At 38.8% G+C, this 23,760-nt stretch overlaps 1 protein-coding gene and 1 long non-coding RNA gene across 5 annotated transcripts in view; both read left to right on the forward strand.

The window, feature by feature from the left end:
- The window catches only part of LOC125770371 (homeotic protein female sterile), a 161,049-nt gene extending 139,307 nt beyond the window's left edge, over positions 1–21,742 (forward strand). For all 4 annotated transcript variants that reach the window (XM_049439866.1, XM_049439868.1, XM_049439867.1 and 1 more), the window contains exons 4-5: positions 12,078–12,659; positions 14,816–21,742. In XM_049439866.1, the coding sequence (XP_049295823.1) occupies positions 12,078–12,659; positions 14,816–15,874 (1,641 nt within the window). In that variant the 3' untranslated portion in view covers positions 15,875–21,742. The remainder of the gene's footprint in view (positions 1–12,077; positions 12,660–14,815) is intronic.
- Positions 2,095–5,067, forward strand: LOC125770378 (uncharacterized). Its single transcript, XR_007419194.1, has 4 exons — positions 2,095–2,439; positions 2,962–3,151; positions 3,674–3,863; positions 4,386–5,067. It is a non-coding gene; the product is annotated as an uncharacterized LOC125770378 (long non-coding RNA).
- Positions 21,743–23,760: the final 2,018 nt, after the last annotated feature.

Consider the following 23,760-nt stretch of genomic DNA (forward strand, 5'->3'; position numbering starts at 1 on the left):
GGAGAACCGCAAAAGTCACTGCGAAACGAAAGGGGTTGATGACCAGTGCGAAAGTGCGCATGCAGGACAGGCGAACGGTGTACAGACACCTCGTGCTGCGACGTTGTTGGCCATCTGCATGTGCAATTCAGCACGATTCGGTCATTTTAGCACGTTCCGTTGGCAGACATGACCGCCAAATGGGGGAGGGGGGCGGCTGTTGCTGCTTCGCTTGCCACAAACTTCCCGAAAACCCGTCGTGCGGTTCGACCACGTTGCACCGTGTGGTGTACTGCCTGCTGCAACACTTCCATCAAGTGGCTGTCCAGACGATGACGACGATGACGACGACGACGACGACGAAGTCGTTGTAGCCGGACACACTCGTCGAAACATTTCGTCTGTTTCGGGTCGAATTGTATGTTTGCTTTTCGTGTCTCCTTTTATTTATCTTTTTTTTGTGTTCGATTCCGACGATCGTACCGGGGGCTGGCAGGATTTTGGGTATTCTTCCTTCCTGACACTGAGAAGAAGAAAAATCATTGCAAATAACGATTGCATCTTTTTGGGGTGAGAGCTCTGTGCGTTTCGTTCTGCTTTCGAACAAGAACGCCTTGTTGTGCTCTGTGTCGTGTCGTGTCCGGTTTGGGGGATGACTGATTTGTCTGAAAGATAAACTGACAGCACTAACTAGAATCAGTACGATAGTGGCCCAGCCGAACGATGTACACGAAAATGCATCATTGTGCCGTTTGTCAAACTGTGGGACGACGCTGGTCACCGTTTTGTGTCCCTTTGCTTTTTTCCACTTTTTTGGGACAACGTTGCGTGAAAAATCTCAATAACAAAAGAAAAAAACAAAACGATGAAGGTCACCGACAAACCTTGCATACTAATAGGGGCGATACCATGCAAACTACAATGTCAGTATAATTTTGAAATGTTTCTTTTTCGATAACGAATTTTATAGCGACTCTGCAATAGATCAAATCGAAGTCGTAACTTAAAAGCAGAAAACTGTGGGCTATATTGATAGAATATTGTTGATTTTGGTGTTCTATGCGAATTTTTAAGATATTTTCGTAAGACAAATTGTCGAGTGATTTGGAATAAATAAATTAATTTCCACCCGCAGCTGTATGTCATAAACGGCGCCGGTTTAAATTTTTTTTTTATTTTTTTCCAATTTAAAGCATTATTTGAGTGAAAAGAAACTTATTGCAACATGTTCGCATTAAAATATATCAGATTTATAAATTTTGCTATATTGCTTAAAAATGAGGAAAATTTTACACTTGGTTCCTCGAATAACTTCTGGCACAGACATCTGAGGACATGGCTGTCTAAGAAGAAAATGTAGCCATTGGTGCCATCTATCGACCACAGGTTAAAGATTGGCGATCCGTTGGATACCGACCGAGTTATAGGCAAAACTTGGTGCAAAAATGAAGAAAATTTTACATTTTCTCAAACAGGGTAAGGAACTTGGTTCCTCGAATAACTTCTGGCACAGACATCTGAGGGCATGGCCGTCCAAGAAGAAAATGTAGCCATTGGTGCCATCTATCGACCACAGGTTAAAGATTGGCGATCCGTTGGATACCGACCGAGTAATAGGCAAAATTTGGTGCAAAAATGAGGAAAATTTTACATTTTTTTTGAATTTTTTGATTTTTTTATTATTTTTCACTCTTTTTTTTATTTCAAGCATTATTAGAGTGAAAAGAAACTCATTGCAACCCATTGGCATTAAAATAAAACAATTTAATTTTTTTTGCAAAATTTCCCAAAAAAATCGTAAGGGGTAAGCCTTATGAAATTTTCGAGTGGAAAATTTTTTTGATTTTTTTTTGTGATTTTTTATTCTTTTTTTAATTTAAAGCACTATTTAAGTGAAAAGAAACTTATTGCAACAAGTTCGCATTAAAATATAGCAAATTTATAAATTTTGCAAAATTGCTCAAAAAATGGTAAGGGGTAAGCCTTATGAAATTTTCGAGTTGAAAATTTTTTGTAAATTTTTTTCTTATTTTTTACTCTTTTTTCAACTCAAAGCATTATTTGAGTGAAAAGAAACTTATTGCAACAAATTCCCATCAAAATATATCACATTTAAAATTTTTGCTACATTGCTCAAAAATGCGGAAAATTTTACATTTTCTCAAACAGGGTAACGAACTTGGTTCCTCGAATAACTTCTGGCACAGACATCTAAGGGTATGGCTGTCCAAGAAGAAAATGTAGCCATTGGTGCCATCTATCGACCACAGGTTAAAGATTGGCGATCCGTTGGATACCGACCGAGTTATAGGCAAAACTTGGTGCAAAAATGAAGAAAATTTTACATTTTCTCAAACAGGGTAAGGAACTTGGTTCCTCGAATAACTTCTGGCACAGACATCTGAGGGCATGGCCGTCCAAGAAGAAAATGTAGCCATTGGTGCCATCTATCGACCACAGGTTAAAGATTGGCGATCCGTTGGATACCGACCGAGTTATTGGCAAAATTTGGTGCAAAAATGAAGAATATTTTACTTTTTTTATTGAATTTTTGGATTTTTTTATTATTTTTCACTCTTTTTTTTATTTCAAGCATTATTAGAGTGAAAAGAAACTCATTGCAACCCATTGGCATTTAAATAAAACAATTTATTTTTTTTTGCAAAATTTCCCAAAAAAATCGTAAGGGGTAAGCCTTATGAAATTTTCGAGTGGAAAATTTTTTTGAAATTTTTTTGTGATTATTTATTCTTTTTTTAATTTAAAGCACTATTTAAGTGAAAAGAAACTTATTACAACAAATTCCCATCCAAATGTATCACATTTAAAATTTTTGCTACATTGCTCAAAAATGAGGAAAATTTTACATTTTCTCAAACAGGGTAAGGAACTTGGTTCCTCGAATAACTTCTGGCACAGACATCTAAGGGTATGGCTGTCCAAGAAGAAAATGTAGCCATTGGTGCCATCTATCGACCACAGGTTAAAGATTGGCGATCCGTTGGATACCGACCGAGTTATAGGCAAAATTTGGTGCAAAAATGAAGAATATTTTACATTTTCTCAAACAGGGTATGGAACTTGGTTCCTCGAATAACTTCTGGCACAGACATCTGAGGGCGTGGCCGTCCAAGAAGAAAATGTAGCCATTGGTGCCATCTATCGACCACAGGTTAAAGATTGGCGATCCGTTGGATACCGACCGAGTTATTGGCAAAATTTGGTGCAAAAATGAAGAATATTTTACATTTTTTTTTGAATTTTTGGATTTTTTTATTATTTTTCACTCTTTTTTTATTTCAAGCATTATTAGAGTGAAAAGAAACTCATTGCAACCCATTGGCATTAAAATAAAACAATTTAATTTTTTTTGCAAAATTTCCCAAAAAAATCGTAAGGGGTAAGCCTTATGAAATTTTCGAGTGGAAAATTTTTTTGAAATTTTTTTTGTGATTTTTTATTCTTTTTTTAATTTAAAGCACTATTTAAGTGAAAAGAAACTTATTGCAACAAATTCCCATCAAAATATATCACATTTAAAATTTTTGCTACATTGCTCAAAAATGCGGAAAATTTTACATTTTCTCAAACAGGGTAAGGAACTTGGTTCCTCGAATAACTTCTGGCACAGACATCTAAGGGTATGGCTGTCCAAGAAGAAAATGTAGCCATTGGTGCCATCTATCGACCACAGGTTAAAGATTGGCGATCCGTTGGATACCGACCGAGTTATAGGCAAAACTTGGTGCAAAAATGAAGAAAATTTTACATTTTCTCAAACAGGGTAAGGAACTTGGTTCCTCGAATAACTTCTGGCACAGACATCTGAGGGCATGGCCGTCCAAGAAGAAAATGTAGCCATTGGTGCCATCTATCGACCACAGGTTAAAGATTGGCGATCCGTTGGATACCGACCGAGTTATAGGCAAAATTTGGTGCAAAAATGAAGAATATTTTACTTTTTTTTTTGAATTTTTGGATTTTTTTATTATTTTTCTCTTTTTTTTTTATTTCAAGCATTATTAGAGTGAAAAGAAACTCATTGCAACCCATTGGCATTAAAATAAAACAATTTAATTTTTTTTGCAAAATTTCCCAAAAAAATCGTAAGGGGTAAGCCTTATGAAATTTTCGAGTGGAAAATTTTTTTGAATTTCTTTTGTGATTTTTTATTCTTTTTTTAATTTAAAGCACTATTTAAGAGAAAAGAAACTTATTGCAAAAAATTCCCATCAAAATATATCACATTTAAAATTTTTGCTACATTGCTCAAAAATGAGGAAAATTTTACATTTTCTCAAACAGGGTAAGGAACTTGGTTCCTCGAATAACTTCTGGCACAGACATCTAAGGGTATGGCTGTCCAAGAAGAAAATGTAGCCATTGGTGCCATCTATCGACCACAGGTTAAAGATTGGCGATTCGTTGGATACCGACCGAGTTATAGACAAAAATTGGTGCAAAAATGAGGAAAACTTTACATTTTCTCAAACAGGGTATGGAACTTGGTTCCTCGAATAACTTCTGGCACAGACATCTGAGGGCATGGCTGTCCAAGAATAAAATGTAGCCATTGGTGCCATCTATCGACCACAGGTTAAAGATTGGCGATTCGTTGGATACCGACCGAGTTATAGGCAAAATTTGGTGCAAAAATGAGGAAAATTTTCATTTTTTTTGAATTTTTTGATTTTTTTATTATTTTTCACTCTTTTTTTTATTTCAAGCATTATTAGAGTGAAAAGAAACTCATTGCAACCCATTGGCATTAAAATAAAACAATTTAATTTTTTTTGCAAAATTTCCCAAAAAAATCGTAAGGGGTAAGCCTTATGAAATTTTCGAGTGGAAAATTTTTTTGAAATTTTTTTCTGACTTTTTATTCTTTTTTTAATTTAAAGCACTATTTAAGTGAAAAGAAACTTATTGCAACAAATTCCCATCAAAATATATCACATTTAAAATTTTTGCTACATTGCTCAAAAATGAGGAAAATTTTACATTTTCTCAAACAGGGTAAGGAACTTGGTTCCTGGAATAACTTCTGGCACAGACATTTAAGGGCATGGCTGTCCAAGAAGAAAATGTAGCCATTGGTGCCATCTATCGACCACAGGTTAAAGATTGGCGATCCGTTGGATACCGACCGAGTTATAGGCAAAATTTGGTGCAAAAATGAAGAATATTTTACTTTTTTTTTTGAATTTTTGGATTTTTTTATTATTTTTCTCTTTTTTTTTTATTTCAAGCATTATTAGAGTGAAAAGAAACTCATTGCAACCCATTGGCATTAAAATAAAACAATTTAATTTTTTTTGCAAAATTTCCCAAAAAAATCGTAAGGGGTAAGCCTTATGAAATTTTCGAGTGGAAAATTTTTTTGAATTTCTTTTGTGATTTTTTATTCTTTTTTTAATTTAAAGCACTATTTAAGAGAAAAGAAACTTATTGCAAAAAATTCCCATCAAAATATATCACATTTAAAATTTTTGCTACATTGCTCAAAAATGAGGAAAATTTTACATTTTCTCAAACAGGGTAAGGAACTTGGTTCCTCGAATAACTTCTGGCACAGACATCTAAGGGTATGGCTGTCCAAGAAGAAAATGTAGCCATTGGTGCCATCTATCGACCACAGGTTAAAGATTGGCGATTCGTTGGATACCGACCGAGTTATAGACAAAAATTGGTGCAAAAATGAGGAAAACTTTACATTTTCTCAAACAGGGTATGGAACTTGGTTCCTCGAATAACTTCTGGCACAGACATCTGAGGGCATGGCTGTCCAAGAATAAAATGTAGCCATTGGTGCCATCTATCGACCACAGGTTAAAGATTGGCGATTCGTTGGATACCGACCGAGTTATAGGCAAAATTTGGTGCAAAAATGAGGAAAATTTTACATTTTTTTTGAATTTTTTGATTTTTTTATTATTTTTCACTCTTTTTTTTATTTCAAGCATTATTAGAGTGAAAAGAAACTCATTGCAACCCATTGGCATTAAAATAAAACAATTTAATTTTTTTTGCAAAATTTCCCAAAAAAATCGTAAGGGGTGTAAGCCTTATGAAATTTTCGAGTGGAAAATTTTTTTGAAATTTTTTTCTGATTTTTTATTCTTTTTTTAATTTAAAGCACTATTTAAGTGAAAAAAAACTTATTGCAACAAATTCCCATCAAAATATATCACATTTAAAATTTTTGCTACATTGCTCAAAAATGAGGAAAATTTTACATTTTCTCAAACAGGGTATGGAACTTGGTTCCTCGAATAACTTCTGGCACAGACATCTAAGGGCATGGCTGTCCAAGAAGAAAATGTAGCCATTGGTGTCATCTATGCACCACAGGTTAATGTTTGGCGATCCGTTGGATACCGACCGAGTTATAGGCAAAACTTGGTGCAAAAATGAGGAAAATTTTACATTTTCTCAAACAGGGTAAGGAACTTGGTTCCTCGAATAACTTCTGGCACAGACATCTCAGGGCATGGCCGTCCAAGAAGAAAATGTAGCCATTGGTGTCATCTACCGACCACAGGCAAAGATTGGCGATCCGTTGGATACCGACCGAGTTATAGACAAAAATTGGTGCAAAAATGAGGAAAACTTTACATTTTCTCAAACAGGGTATGGAACTTGGTTCCTCGAATAACTTCTGGCACAGACATTTGAGGGCATGGCTGTCCAAGAAGAGAATGTAGCCATTGGTGCCATCTATCGACCACAGGTTAAAGATTGGCGATTCGTTGGATACCGACCGAGTTATAGGCAAAATTTGGTGCAAAATGATAAAATTTTTTTTTTTTTTTTGAATTTTTTGATTTTTTTATTATTTTTCACTCTTTTTTTTATTTCAAGCATTATTAGAGTGAAAAGAAACTCATTGCAACCCATTGGCATTAAAATAAAACAATTTAATTTTTTTTGCAAAATTTTCCAAAAAAATCGTAAGGGGTAAGCCTTATGAAATTTTCGAGTGAAAAATTTTTTTGAAATTTTTTTCTGATTTTTTATTCTTTTTTTAATTTAAAGCACTTTTTAAGTGAAAAGAAACTTATTGCAACAAATTCCCATCAAAATATATCACATTTAAAATTTTTGCTACATTGCTCAAAAATGAGGAAAATTTTACATTTTCTCAAACAGGGTAAGGAACTTGGTTCCTGGAATAACTTCTGGCACAGACATTTAAGGGCATGGCTGTCCAAGAAGAAAATGTAGCCATTGGTGCCATCTATCGACCACAGGTTAAAGATTGGTGATTCTTTGGATACCGACCGAGTTATAGGCAAAATTTGGTGCAAAAATGATAAAATTTTTTATTTTTTTTTTGAATTTTTTGATTTTTTTATTATTTTTCACTCTTTTTTTTATTTCAAGCATTATTAGAGTGAAAAGAAACTCATTGCAACCCATTGGCATTAAAATAAAACAATTTAATTTTTTTTGCAAAATTTCCCAAAAAAATCGTAAGGGGTAAGCCTTATGAAATTTTCGAGTGGAAAATTTTTTTGAAATTTTTTTCTGATTTTTTATTCTTTTTTTAATTTAAAGCACTATTTAAGTGAAAAAAAACTTATTGCAACAAATTCCCATCAAAATATATCACATTTAAAATTTTTGCTACATTGCTCAAAAATGAGGAAAATTTTACATTTTCTCAAACAGGGTATGGAACTTGGTTCCTCGAATAACTTCTGGCACAGACATCTAAGGGCATGGCTGTCCAAGAAGAAAATGTAGCCATTGGTGTCATCTATCCACCACAGGTTAATGTTTGGCGATCCGTTGGATACCGACCGAGTTATAGGCAAAACTTGGTGCAAAAATGAGGAAAATTTTACATTTTCTCAAACAGGGTAAGGAACTTGGTTCCTCGAATAACTTCTGGCACAGACATCTGAGGGCATGGCCGTCCAAGAAGAAAATGTAGCCATTGGTGTCATCTACCGACCACAGGCAAAGATTGGCGATCCGTTGGATACCGACCGAGTTATAGACAAAAATTGGTGCAAAAATGATAAAATTTTTTATTTTTTTTTTGAATTTTTTGATTTTTTTATTATTTTTCACTCTTTTTTTTATTTCAAGCATTATTAGAGTGAAAAGAAACTCATTGCAACCCATTGGCATTAAAATAAAACAATTTAATTGTTTTTGCAAAATTTTCCAAAAAAATCGTAAGGGGTAAGCCTTATGAAATTTTCGAGTGAAAAATTTTTTTGAAATTTTTTTAAGATTTTTTATTCTTTTTATAATTTAAAGCACTTTTTAAGTGAAAAGAAACTTATTGCAACAAATTCCCATCAAAATATATCACATTTAAAATTTTTGCTACATTGCTCAAAAATGAGGAAAATTTTACATTTTCTCAAACAGGGTAAGGAACTTGGTTCCTCGAATAACTTCTGGCACAGACATTTAAGGGCATGGCTGTCCAAGAAGAAAATGTAGCCATTGGTGCCATCTATCGACCACAGGTTAAAGTTTGGCGATCCGTTGGATACCGACCGAGTTATAGACAAAAATTGGTGCAAAAATGAGGAAAACTTTACATTTTCTCAAACAGGGTATGGAACTTGGTTCCTCGCATAACTTCTGGCACAGACATCTGAGGGCATGGCCGTCCAAGAAGAAAATGTAGCCATTGGTGCCATCTATCGACCACAGGTTAAAGATTGGCGATTCGTTGGATACCGACCGAGTTATAGGCAAAATTTGGTGCAAAAATGATAAAATGTTTTATTTTTTTTTTGAATTTTTTGATTTTTTTATTATTTTTCACTCTTTTTTTTATTTCAAGCATTATTAGAGTGAAAAGAAACTCATTGCAACCCATTGGCATTAAAATAAAACAATTTAATTTTTTTTGCAAAATTTTCCAAAAAAATCGTAAGGGGTAAGCCTTATGAAATTTTCGAGTTGAAATTTTTTTTGAAATTTTTTTCTGATTTTTTATTCTTTATTTAACTTAAAGCATTATTTGAGTGAAAAGACACTTATTGCAACATACTGGCATTAAAATATAGCAATTTTATATTTTTTTTTTGCTCAAATTGCTCAAAAAAATGGTAAGGCTATAATAGCCTTATGAAATGTTGTAGTTGAATTTTTTTTTTGTTATTGTTTATTCTTTTTTCATTTTAAAGCATTATTACAAATTATTACATTAGTGACAGGGTTAAAAACAATTTGTTTAAAAAAATTATAGTGTCGTCTGCTAAATTGATTAGTCATATTTGCTCAACTGGTGTTCTCCTGACTTACACTTGCCTGTGCCAAGTGCAGTTGAAAAAATGGTTGTGTCGCGATATAACACCTGAGTTGGTTGAACCGGGTCTAGGTAAAATTTTCCCCTCCACTGAACCTTCTCAAACCACCGTAAACCGGTAGCCATAAGCTGTCGACGAGCAAGTAATACGCACTTGCAGCAACCGCGGGTGCATGTGGCTCATACCCACCCTCCACCAGCCGCGCACACCCACCCCTTTGTCTGACGATCAAAACGGAGCATCGAATTTCATAGATCACCTTCACCGTTTTCGTCGCGGTGTTTGCTTCTTTCTCCTTCGGTTGCTTGCTCGGTTACGATTGTACCGTTTGTTACGGATCCTCGACCCCTCTGTTAGCACTCCTTCTCCATCGACAACATCAACCGAATGCAATGCGATCATATTGGATTCTTGTTTCACCACCCCCTTCTTCCCTTGCAATTGGAGGGGGGAAGGAAGTTGGTGTGTTTGTAGGAGAAAGGTGGGTCTGGCGTTGCTGCCATGAAATTCAATTTTATCTGCGCGAATGTGTGGCTTCTTCCTGAGAAATGGCAACATTGAACCAATTCCACTATCAAACCCAATTGAGAGTAATCAGCATAATCAGCGGTATGATGAAGGACAGTCACGAACGGGGGGAAGGAAAAGGGGACGAGCAACATCAGGCACTAATGGTGTGTTTTGCCTTGAATTGTCCATCTGCTTTTTGCTGTTCCGGATGAATCCAAAATGAAACCGAGAAGCGCGCCTTCACGGACAATTTCAATGCACATTTGCAGCACCAATTTGAGACGATGTGCGTGGTGTGCATCACAGTAACATTAGCTGTGAACGATCGTACAAGAGGATGGAGAAGGGCTTTTATTTTTTTCGCTCCCCAAACCCGGTACGTTGTAATTAGTGATTTCTTCGGAAGCGAACATAGGCTTCCTCCAATGCGTGTCATTGTGCACCGACCGAGTGGCGAATCGTACGGGGATGATGGTACATTACATGCACGAAATAGACTGCACAAAACCCTAGGAAAAAATGCGATCGTCAAAGCTCACCATCATCATTATCAGCGTCGATGAGTTGTGACTGGTGTGTTACCCGCCAATGTTCAACAAAACGTTCAACAAGTGATTATGTTACCATGGCAAACCAGCGTGGGTTCCTTTCCCCCACATGCGTGTGATGAAAGCTCGAGTCGAGTTTTAATTGATTTCGTCGCCTTTCCAATTGCATGCGTCGAGTGTTGTGTTGCATGTTGCATTTCGTAGCCATCGAGACATCGACATATTGGTTCAATTAGAGAAGCTTTTTTTGATTGCGCGCGAGCGAGAATTGTTTTACATGCATACCGGTTATTAATAACAGGTTGTTTCGAATGCAATTTAATTGAAGCCAATATAGCACGATGATACGATAACGGCACGCACATTTTGATGTTGAAATGTTTTAAAGATATGTTTAAAAACACGGATTCTACGAATTTCTTATTGCTCGCGAAATATTACCATTCGGAGCGATGTGTTCAGTAACAATCGGCTCACGAAAATTCATCTGATTCTCCTTGCCGTCATTTGACACAATTTCTCGGGTTAACCAATTTTCACTTTTGCTTTCATCTTGTGCGCCATCTTGCTTGTTGTAGCACATTATTCAAAGGATTAAATGCCTCCGTATAATGGTTTTCACCAAACACCGTGTCGTGATGCGCGTCAGTAAACTGATTCGGTTCTTCTTTTCTTTATGTGTTTAAATTCCTTTTTTTCCTGTTGTGTATTGTCTCGCAATGCTATTTTTCGCTTTGCTGCTGTTTTGAATTCCACCAGATGATTTAAATGACACCAAGCTACAAAGGCAACATTTCTGCAATGAATTATGGCTGTAATATAATGCTGCAGGGCCGTTGTTTTAAACATTATTGCCTTTTTAATAATATAAAGGTATTTTTTTTAGAATTTTACCAATGATCGCAAATGAAAGGAACCTCTGATAGAACTTTCGCTTTACCAAACCGGCTTAAGGGTAAAATTAAACCATCTTTCCCCCTCCATGCTTTGTTCAGCATTGATTTTCAATTCCAATAGGATTCATAAAATAAAATGTCACCCGCAATTGGATACATAAATCGTCATTACTTTATCGCTTGCCCTATCTGATTGTTCACAGTGCAACTACTACCACCGATCCTCCAGACACGCCAGTCCAAACAAAACGGTGGACGGAATAAAATTTTGGCCATCGGGCAAAATCGGTTGCAAAGCCGCTGACGGGCCACGAACCTTCATGCCATCAATTAGCATTCCATTAGCTTGGGCAATTAATTAATTAATTTGTTTATTACCGCGTTACACATTTGCCCTCGTACCACCCCAAAAAACACTCCGAGGGTTTGTTGGTTGATAGTACGGGAGGTGCGAAGAAAACAGAACGAAAAACTGCCCACCCCACCTCATACACCTATTCGATCGATTTACGTTTGGTTTTGAAACTGTTTGAATAGGGGGGTGTGTGTGCGTGTGGAGGTGTCAGTGGGCATTTGCATTTTGCAACTTCAGCAATGCAACTTCACATTCCGCAGACGATCGTGACGGCGGGACAACGAACAATTCGCATGGTGATGTGCACGCAAACGAAGAACAAATCCTGTTTTGGGTTGTCTGTCTATAGCTGTTTGGGGGCGCGTCGAGACTTTCCAGCTCCTGTTTTGGCACGAATCGTGACAACTAAATTGTTTTCTTTGCTTCTGGCTGTGTGCTCTGTCTGTAAATGAATCGTTTCACACCTAAAGGAGTGAAGGAACTGATGTGTCGTTTGCTTTCTTTCGTTTCACAGATGCTATCGGTACAGTCACCGGGCTGCGCGGGGATGGAGCGGCTCGGCGTTCCTGCCCGCGGTTCCATCGGATCACCACCAATAAGGAATGAACGGGCGGGCTTCCATCACCAACAGCAGACACAGCAGCAGCAATCACAGCAACATCAGCAGCAGCAACAGCAACAGCATCCGCAGCAACATCAACCATCCAACCAGCAAAACCACCACCGCCATCACCATCACCAGTATCATCAGCAAACGTCACCGACGGATCAGCACCTAAGGTTTAGCAGCGATCTGATACTGAGCAGCAGCACCAGTAGCAACTTTCGGAGTAGCAACCACAATCAATCCTATCTTCTCATTCCGCATCAAACGAACGCACTAGGTGGTAGTGGCGGTGGTGGTGGTAGCAGTGGCAGTAATAGCATCAACTACAAAACTCACTACAGCAATAGTTCGTACGGTGGCAGTAGCATCGGTAGCACCGGTACCACTAATCCCATCACCACCAACTTCCCGCACTGCACCTACCATGTGCCACTGCCGGACGGAGAATATGGACCGGATCGAGATCTGCAAATAAGAACACCGTGCCAGGTAAGGGTCCTTTTTGGTTTTATATGTAGTAGCATTCTGCTTCATCTCTTTATAATCAGTTAATCATTCGACATCACAAAATAATTATTCAGGGATTCAGGTTCAGGCAATGAAAACTAAAAACAGTTGATCAGATTCTATTGATTCTAATTTCTAATAACTGATCAAATATTTCTTTGATTTTAAACGCCTAAATGTATGCAACTTTCAATCACTTAAGTATTATTATGCTATAGACCAGACATGTCAAAACAACGAGAACATCGATTATTATCTGGCTTGGGTGAGGTCTAGCTTGGAAAATTGAGGATTAATTTTTATATATTGTGTGTGTACTTGTTTACACTTAAGTAGCACGCTCTTGAATCCCTGTTGAAGTCCAAACAACCGTTGAATTTTATTTCCTTCCCCTTCCGACTTATCTTGGCCCGCAGGATAATTTTTGTTTGCAAACCGGCCCGTAAGCCAGAATGAGTTTGACATCACTGCTATAGACTGTAGTACACTAGGATCTTTTGAGAGGATGGATAGGTTTAGGACCCTGATGATAAATAGGCAATTTAAAAACTATATTGCATACCTTCAGGCTGACGAATAAGTTACAAAAACCCACTGAGCATGGAAAATAAAGCATTTCAATGATTTTGTTGTTGAGCAATGTCTCTATACACATGAGTTAGGTGTACTACATAATAATTGCACCCTTCGTGTACAACCAATGACTCAATCGTCTGTCAATAATACACCCAATATGACATCCGGTCGCACGCAAGTAATCGATTCGACGTACAGTCCGGGAGGCAGTAATGTAAGCTGTTGAGCGATCGGGGCGATCGTAAACCATTAGTCAGATCACTTCAAACCACTTTATGATTTAATCATCCTTCACGCGTTGGTCGGGTGTGTATGTGTTTGCTAAGATGTTTGCATTCAACGCCATCCGTACCAGCGCACGGTACCATCACGTATCACGCCGAACGGAGATGCATTACCCGTGGTGAGTGTGTGTGCGCGCGCTTTCATGTCCGCATGACGTCGTAGCAAAGCAATGCACGTGCTCGACAAAGCAGGACGAAGCCACCAGCAAACGTTAACTGTGTAGTAGCGATTGTAAGTATCTCACCGTAACATACCGTGTGCTGCAACGAAGGAAATGACGTGCATAGAAAGTGGGAAAGGAACTTTTCCACTCGAACGTGTGGCCATCGTGCAGTGGTGGGATATAGCAAATTCTGAACAACTTCTTCAATGCCACCCGACTCCCTGGTTCACATGGTTCTTACCACGAGTCCGTCCTTTCGATGAAAGCTGTAATAAGGTTCTCTAAAAAGGAGGGAGAAACCCAATATCTGACCCAGTAAATGTGGTGTCCGGGTCGTAGAGCAGCCAGGTCCTTAAGCTCTGCCCTGCAAAAGTCGGGCGGAAAAACCATACATATTCTGGTGTGCTTTTGACCTGGTTTTGCGATTGTTTCACTTGAAGTGCATTCCTTCAGCCACGGGGGAACCATAAATTGCTAGCAAAGGCGACAGAAAAGCGGGACTCTCGCATGGGAAAAAGCACACTCGAACCTAACGTCCCTGAGCTCTTTTTGCTACGCGAATAGTCTGATACTGTGGGGTCGGTATCGCCACAGGACACAGAGGGACACAGGATTGGGTTGAGGATTTTCATTTATGTAACCCACGGGACACTATTGTTTTTTTCCGTTGGAGGAATCGTGAAGCGTACGGGAAAGTGGGGGTATGAAAGCTAAAACTAGGCCAAACAACATTGTTACCAACGGGTTCGTACTTTTCCACCAGGAGTTGGGGAAGAACGTACGTTCTTTCATCGCCATTATTGGATTTGATCGGAATGCACACGGTCGATGCAATGGATTGCTGATGACAAGGGTTATGGAAGGAAAATGCTAGCATATTATCGATCGAAGTTCTTTTGTTTTGAACGTTGTACTGCAGACAAGACATTGGAATTTGGAAAATTGATACAGAGCAAAATAACAAAAGATACAGGAAGATATTTGTTCAACAACGATAAAGTTCTAGAATCCTCAACATTCTAACTAAAACCTCATTTCTTGTACAACCGTGTGATCACTTTTATTAACCACCGATATTTTGGGGCCTCTACTTTCTTCTTCCGTTTCATTCCAGCAATCGGAAATACCTCGAACGTACGTAAAAGCCCCACCGAATAAGACCGTTCGCGATGTTCCCGTACAGTATCAGTCCACGGGTGGGATCACGACGCACGGTACCACCATGACCGCCGGTATCGGTACCGGTCACGTCAACTCAATGGTCGATCTAGCCAGCTACTACGGTGGCCCAAAGACAATCGGAAGACCGGCCGACGGTGGTCGGCTGGCAGCGACTGCTCCCGGTCCGAGCTTAGGTGGGAGCGGTACCTGTCAGCAGAAATCGGTGGACAAACTTCAGAAGATTTTCCGGTTTTTGCCAGGTAAAGCGACTAAATCTTCTACTCCATCATCATCTTCGTCCTCGTCGGCGTCATCCGCGTCGTCGTCCTCTTCTTCTTCCTCCACCTCCTCATCCAGTAGCAGTGGTATTAAAAGTACTAGTAACATTAACAACAATAATAATCATCAAGGGGCGTGCGCTAGTTACGGTGGTTTGCAACCACCGGCCCCCCATCCGGGTGTACTGCCGGGTAGCCACAGCAGCAGCACCGGCAGTCTCAACAACAACAACGGTGGCAGCAATGGCGGCCCGATCGTCGGTGGCGGTGGAGCCATTGCCAGTGGTAGCGTCATAAGTAGTATAAGCGGATCCTATGGACCTAATAGCGTTAGTAACAGCATTGGTTGTAGCAATCACGTCAACAACAATCGCGTCGGATGTGGTAGTAGTGCTGGCGGCAACATTCGAGTTGATGGTCGCGGTGGCTTAAGTTTAGCAACGGCCGGTGCCGGTATACACAATCACAACCAACACTATCGATCTCCACCGGTGGCCGTAAGTTCCTTAGGATCTCCGTCAGCAGCCACACTCTCATCACCGACGGCCTCTTCCTCTTCGTCTGCATCCTCCTCCACCTCCTCCTCTTCCTCCTCCGCTTCCTCACCGTCACCGTTGGCGTCTACTGTCGCGCGACAATCCGGTGTCGATGCGATCGTGCCGGGCTCATCAGCTACCGGTTCGGTCGTTTCGGGATCGAGTTCCGATCCTGGACATGCACCCTTCACGATGTGACCGACCGTAAGTGGTGGTGGTGGACGTCGGACTGGCGGCAGTGCGGTCAGTAGTCTTTGAACCGACCTGATCTCACTGCCCCATAACACCTTCCTTCCGCCCTTCCGTCGGTCAACAGCTTAGTAGTCATACCAGTTATTTAGCTAATCGATGTCGTGATACTATTTGTGATGAAGAGTTAAAAGTCCTGCGGTGGTGTTGCAATGTAGGCTGGTCACCTTTGGTGTGCGATAGGATGATTGCTGTTGTGCTGTGTGGTTGTGTCACGGTAGGCCTATTGGGCAATTAGTGTGAAGGTGCATGGTGAGCATGCGAGGTGTTTATGAGCATTGGAAAGGAACGTTTTGAATATGTTGGTAGATAGATATTATGCAGGTCACATCGATCGAAAAGGCCAAGTACAAATCTTTACTCTACTGTGCCGAATGTTAATAGGTATGATCGTTTTCTGGAGCTTATCACAAGCTTAAAGCATCGTTTCGTGTGCAAAGTCTTCACGGATAACAACTGTTACTGGGTCGATGTTGGCCGACGAATTGTAAAAACAAAAATGTATTGTGTGCGTGTAATTAATTAATTAATTGACCGATACTAGTCATTTGTAGCTTCAATCTGAGGCCCGTCTTTGGTCTCTCCGCGTTCTATTTGGCAATTGTTGGCAATTGACGTACTGATCTAATATAGATGAATAAATGTGTCCGAGGATGAGTTGTCTCCGTGTTCGTCTGCGATAATTTTCCTTTCATCATACTTCTTCGTGGCTTAACGACCTACCAGTTCATGCCCGGCCATATAATGGCTTATTGGACTTTTTTTTACCACAATCAATCCTTACTAGAGGAATCGGTCGGTTTAGATAAGATTCGTTTCCCCGTCTTGGGTGTGTTAGACTCAACGACGAGACACGAGATCTTGCGACTTTTTCTTTCCTGCATGTGGCCATGTTGTTGAAACATTTTTGTCTTTTTGAACTTTTGTCCAGATCTCGTGTACACGAGGAGTTTAGTGTGACTGCTGGTAATGAAAGTATTCTTGAATGCATCTTTCATCCAGCGAATGGTGTTCAATGTCTGAATGAGTCTTTATGATTTTTCGGTCAAATCTACCTGATGCTCCTTTCCATGCAATCTTCGCAATTGTCACGTGCAGTCAAATGTTGAACTCCCTGCAATGCTTAAGTAAGTAATAGAAGATATTAACAATAAACAAACACGCATTGGATGAAATTTACTCCGCCGACCATGAACTTGTATGAACCCAGTGAAATCAATTTAATAGGAAGGTTAAGAAGAGAATAGCAGAAAGCCGGGCGGGAGAAGAAACGAAATAAAAGAAACATTTAAAATGGAAGGGAAAACCTGACAAAAAAAAGTAAAAACAAAGAATCGAGCTGTACATTTTATGCGCGTATCTTAAGATTTCTAAGCATAACTAAACTATAACTAGATTTTTAAAACAAACACCATAGGTAAAAGGGGGAAGCGAAAAGCGAAAGGATAAAAGAAACGTAACTATGGAAAATGGGGGACAGATGGGTGGGCGGAAAAGGGCGTTGGATCCTGCGAAAAAGGGAAAACATATTGTAAAAAACAAACCTATATTATAATATCATAAGCAAAAACAAAGTGTGCAACACTAATACGTTAGGCAAGCGCGAATAGAAGCGTAAAGGACACGGAAGCAAAACAAGAAAGCCTATGTTTATAATTGATCGTGCAAGTGAGATAATGGAATATACACACTAGGAAAGTGAAGTGCGCTAAAAACAAACCACTACCAGGTGCAACAAACCAATGAATAAATGAACGGACGAGCGAAACATGAATGGCGCGTTTGGAGGTTCGAAAGAAACCAGCTCTCTCTGCCGCAACGATCGCTGAAGGATGCTATGCTATGAGCAGGTGTGTACGTGTGCCCGTTGTTTGTGTGTGTGTGTGTTCTTGTGTGTTTGTGGCGTGTGTGTGTGAAGATTCGAATGATCTAGCAAAAATGTTCTATCTGTTATAAGTTGTATTATTTAAGTAAATCAAATTTTCTCTGGATGCGGTGACGAGACGACGACTGGTTAGGTAGCTAGAGAACGGGATGATGTGCTTTGCATGCGTGTATGTGTTTTTTGAAACAAATTGATAGCAAAGAGAGAAAGGAAATATAGGAATTTCGAAGGAAGTGGAATGAATGTGACAGCTTAAACTAAATTTAACAACAACAAACAAACAAAAAACTGGCAATCCAATCAAAGCTAGATATTGATAAATCATAAACAAAAATAAGTTCACACAGCTAAAAATAGAAACAAAGCATAGCAACACTAAGAAGGATAGTAAAAAAAAAACACATTTACACAAAAACTACGCATTGTAATAACTCTATCGCGCCAATCACACAACAGAAAATGAGCTCGATGAGAGTTGTAAACGATCGAATCAATAGCCACATTTTCTGCAATAATCACGAAAAAGAGATAATAACAAAAAGAACATACCTAAATACCGCAACTACTGCTACTACTAACACTACTACTATCATTACTGTTACTATCAATATATTGCGAAATATTACCAGAACTGCAGCGGAACGGCCACGTAACGGTACTGCGCTGTGCTTATAAAAAAAAACAATAGCCGCTACCATTACCACTAACAGATAACAATACTACCGCTTCAACTATACACAATCGCAAACTGCAACTACATTTTGTCACAAATATTCACACCAAGCAAAAGAAAGCTACAGAACAAAAAAAACTACAGTAAACTAATGTCCTGAAACACGGGTTCATGAACACGCAAATTTTCCTCACCGTAAAAAAACAATAAATGAAAATAGGAACAGTTTTAAAGAGTATTATAAGAGCAGCAGAAAACGAAAGCAAAAAGGATGAGAAATCCATTACCACGCGCAACCACTTTCCACACGCTGCGCAAATGCACAGCACCACCCGTCTATATAATGAAAAGGATACGATTAGTTTGCTCATTATCTCAACTACACCGAATAACTACTACTACTACTACTGTTAATAGTACGATCTAGCTAAGTAATGTGTACTATTAAAGCAAACTACCGATACTGTATAATTGTGTAACTACTTTTTACGGATTAAACAACGCAAAGTAAACTATTGAACCGCACCAGGAATCCACTACTACTACTACTACTACTACTTGGCTGGGAATGTGTAATCTTTCTAATAGTATGGATGCGTAACGAAAAGGAAGAAAAAGGAAAACCCCGATTTTAAAGCTATTTTTATGTTTATTCGTAACATTATTAGTACTATAATTATGATTATTATTTTAAAAGCATTAAAAAGAAATCGTGAAACAGGCTAAAGGATGGCAAAAAAGGAACAGAGTGCGACTTTATAGAAGTTGATAGAAGAAAACAAAATTGTAAAAGGAAAGCAAACAAGCTGTTCGTCCATAGAACGCGCCTAAAGGTAGGCAAGCGCATTACTTCCTTTAACGTAACGGTGAAGCCTTCATAATGTTTCGCTCGTCGGTAGGTGATTTATACAGCGGAAAGGAACTGAACTTCTAACCCAGATTGAGTGTGTGATTGGGCGGGGTGGGAAGGGAGAAATATATTTATTTTAGCTTTTGTTTCTTATTTTAACGACAAAAAACATAATGGAAATGTTTTTTTTTTAGACAAAAGCGGTAGACCATTGCCCGAAAGCGAGTGAGAGCGTGGTGTGTGGCATGAGTGGCTTGAAGTTGGCTGAGAAAACGGTTCCAAACGGTTAGCAAGATAAATAATGTGGAATGGAGTGTAATAATTCGGGAAAAGGCTTTCCAACGCGATATATAGTGAATTGGAGACACGTGGATCGCATGTGACTGTCAGCAAGGTTGGAAAATTAAGCGCACACACCAACACGTTCTAGCCTAACGTTAGTTCGTGTTGAAAGGTCTCGGGAGTGGCGTCAACTAGGTAAAATGAACTCGTAACAAAGAGAAGAAGCGAAGAGGGGCGGGAAAACAGATAGTGTAAGGTTGAGCGTGCGTAGTGAAAACGGAAATGTATGACAAATTTGTGATAAATATTTATTTAACGAATGATTAGTATCGACATTTGATGATTCGATGGTGGTCAGAAGCATGTGCCAGGTTGTAGCAGCAGCAGGTCGTCAAACAAACAAAAAACACACCCCCAAACAAACAAATAACAACACAACACAAGTTAGTAAAGCCAGAAAGCCAGACCATGCCGAGCAATTATAGGAGGAAGATATATATTTTTTTAATTTTGATCAGAAAACTGTTTTACCTTTTGGGTCAATATTTGGAACGAAAGCTTTTCTGTGAATGAAACAAAAAAAAATGCATTTCATAATCGGTGAACACACACTTAAAATAGGTCCAATCGCGTTTTATTGTTTTCGTACCAACAGATACTCGAAACAGAACGTAGATACAAGCATCAATCTAAACCGTCATTGCACATCGTGCTGCAATTGCATGTAAGTGCATAGCATCAACATATTTAATCGGCATTCAACTTGCAACTAGGAAGGGACAACGGACTGGACTGGGTGGCGGTGATGGTTGGTACAGTGTAAAAAAAACATGAAATCGAAATGTGATAAAGGAAGAGGGGAATGGAAACGAAAAGTGTGTGCGTGTGTGTGTTGCTCACAGTGTGCTCTAAACAAATGGTTATTCAAGCATTGTTGGGTGGCCGTTTGAAAGCTGGTGTTCATTAATTTATTAAGAGATACAGAACGATACGTGGTCGGCACTCGGGTTCGATGCAGGCTCTAGTTGTGTGCTTTGTGATGAAGTGTCCATTTTCAGCGATAGCAGTGTCGAAAGATCGAATGGATCTAGAAGAAGCAAACGAAAAGGGAAAGAGAAATGCAACTTTATGTCTGTCTGTCTGTCTGTCTGTTTCACTGTCTGTCTGTATATGTGCAAGTGCGAGAGCGGAAGGAACCGTAGTTGGCCTGTTTCGCTAAGGCGATGTTTAAATTTATCCTAATCGAATATGTTGTTTTTTTGATAGAGTAGACTAAATAATGAATTAAATGCGTGTTTACGTGACGGGCTAATCAACACAACACAAGAGAACAATTTAGAACCGCAGTGGGGAGATGCATCCTATGCGAACAATTGGCAGACGAGAAGAGGAAAAAACAAAAAAGCAAAGGAGAATGTAAAGATGAACCAAAAATTTGAAGTAATTTAAAAAGGAAGCACGAACCGTGTAGCTGGTGAGTAAGCAAAAGTAAGTTCTTATAAATATGAATATGAAATGAAAACAAAACCATACATATTAAGATCGAACATAAACTAAAGGAGAGAAAATAGACAGCAAAAACAGTAACCATGTAACGGACGCTACGTTACGCAAAACGTGAGCAGCAGAAGCACACCTCTTCACAACCCCACCGTAGGTGGCTTGGCTTGGTGTTTCATTTTTTCCTTTTCTCTTACCTACTCCCTTGGCAAAAACCCTTGCCCCTTTACAATCTGATTTCAAACGTTCCTGATTGTGTGTGTGTGCCCTCTCGCCACGGAATGAACAGACGAGTGGCATGTCCCCCCTGGCAAAGTGTGTTACGACCATGTCGGTCAGTCAAACGCAATAAGTGTCCAATAGCTTTATCCAGAAGTGAACCCCCCAACAAAAAAGAAGGAGAAAAAAAACAATTGGGAATTGAGAACTTGTCGCGTGTAGATGTATTTTGATGTTAGTCGACAAAAACAAAACAAAATAAAAACAACACGAAAGAATAGCCCTACCTAATGCTGACTTATTATTAGTCATGAAAGCAACGATCAGATAATGTTTCACTAGGGGTGGAAATAGAAAACCGAGCGGCCGACAGAAAATAATAACGATGCAAAAAAAAACACAACAAAATAGATATACAGAAGTGACAACAGTTATAGCACAATTATGTAGTGTAACATAAGAATGAAACAAATTAATGTAAACGACACAACTAAAATAGTAACAGACAGAAGAAATAACGAGGAACAGCAAAAAGAGAAGAAAATAGAAGATAAACCCAATAAATGAACGATTTAGGATCATGCAAATTGTACTGAGGCAACAAAATTAATTAAACGGTTCCATTCCTATTGCTACAATCACAAAAATCTGTCCTTCTGTTTCGCTCGTTATTGTGTATCAGGATATTGAATTCGTTGCAGAAATATCATATCTTCCGTATGTTTGTTTGTTGTTTTTTTATTCCATCGGCCCGAATACTTCTGCTTCTCTGTATAGGAAGAGAGGAAACGAAACAAACCCAAGAACAAACAAAACAAAAATCTGCATGCGCATACACCCGCATATACAGCATATATACATACATATATATCATGCAGTGTGGTTCATAGTAAACGTAGCGATTTCCGCTCTTCCACTGCTAGAGTTACGCTGGCAATCATTGCAGAAAAAAATGGCATGTAAATAGTGTAAAAAGTACCCACAACAAAAACACAACTACAATAAGCGACGAACGTTGAGATATGGCGAAGAAATCCTGTTTTTAAAATCCGCAACAAAAACAAAGAACTACTCCTAATATGGGCCGGACGGACGGATTTCGGGTCGGCTAAACTGCTTTTGCGAGAGACGGTGAAACTGGCATGTGATGGAGAGTGGTTTACTTTGTGCATTGCATCTAATCTACCAGTCTGGTACGGAGGTGTTTCATTTTGTTTCCCCCATTTCACAAAATTCCTCTTTGCGATCGGTTTCCTTTGTACTGTAAAAGCACGACACGTCTGTCTGTGTGTGTAAGGATCATGCCCATGATCATCTTGGAGAGAATCCTGCTCTCCTGCTCCTGATGCATTATATAGTTAGGGAATGTGCAGGTACGTTTTATCCGAAGTCCGAAGTCGAAGCAAGAAAAGGGCACAGGGCACACTAAGGCACCGACCCACGGCATGTCTTGTAGTAGTGGGTGTGGGCGCCCAGAAAGTAGACTTTTGGGGGTGTGTAGTCCAAGCGAGAAGCGAAATGTGCGCGCAAAAAAATCAAACAAATCATATTTATTACGTACGAGAGAGAGAGAGAGAGAGAGAGAGAGAGAGAGAGAGCGAGAGAGAGAGCGTGAGTGAGGTGAGGCCACCCCCCAAAAAAACCAAGTGCATCCATGAATGCTGCATATATGCACTTGTGCAACGGATAGCATATATATATATATATTGAATATATTACTATTATTCATATGAGTAATAATAATGAATATAATAATAGTACTATTGATAATAATAAAAAAGTAATATTAATAATAATTATAATAATAACAATATTGATAATGGTAATGATAATAATGGAAAAGAAGTAACTAAATAATTTAAAGAGAAAATAATAAATAATGAAATTAACATTCCCCAATGTTGTATCGTTTACTTTGTGTTATTGAAATGATGAAAATCTGGACGGTGAGAGGTCAAAATATCACTCAAGCTTTTACTTGTTTACTTACGATGTTGGATGTCTTAATCTTCGGGGTAGGTCTCTTCTCTTATGAAACTGTTTTCCAATTGATATCACTTCTTCTTTGAATTAAAAGACTTCTTCTTTTGTGGCACTACAACCTCAAGAGATCTTAGCTGTCTGCCTTACCTTGACTTTATTTACCCGTAGCAGGAAAATGTTCTTTGTAGCACGCAAAAGGACAATTCAATAACTTAGACAAAAAAAATGTGTCGAAAAATTTATAATCTATACTTATCTTCATAAATTTAAACAATTGATTTCAACGTACTGCTAAGATGCTTCGATCAATGTTTTCCAAATTCCTACCGGCGGGCTTTTGATTACGTAGCTGTGAAATTGTTTCGAGAACTGGTGTAAAATCGGGCCCTTGGCCTTTCCAGATCATTTGGCTGATAATTACTGCGGGACGAGCAGTAAAACGA

Source organism: Anopheles funestus, chromosome 3RL, assembly GCF_943734845.2.
Source record: "Anopheles funestus chromosome 3RL, idAnoFuneDA-416_04, whole genome shotgun sequence".
NCBI classification, from domain to species: domain Eukaryota; kingdom Metazoa; phylum Arthropoda; class Insecta; order Diptera; family Culicidae; genus Anopheles; species Anopheles funestus.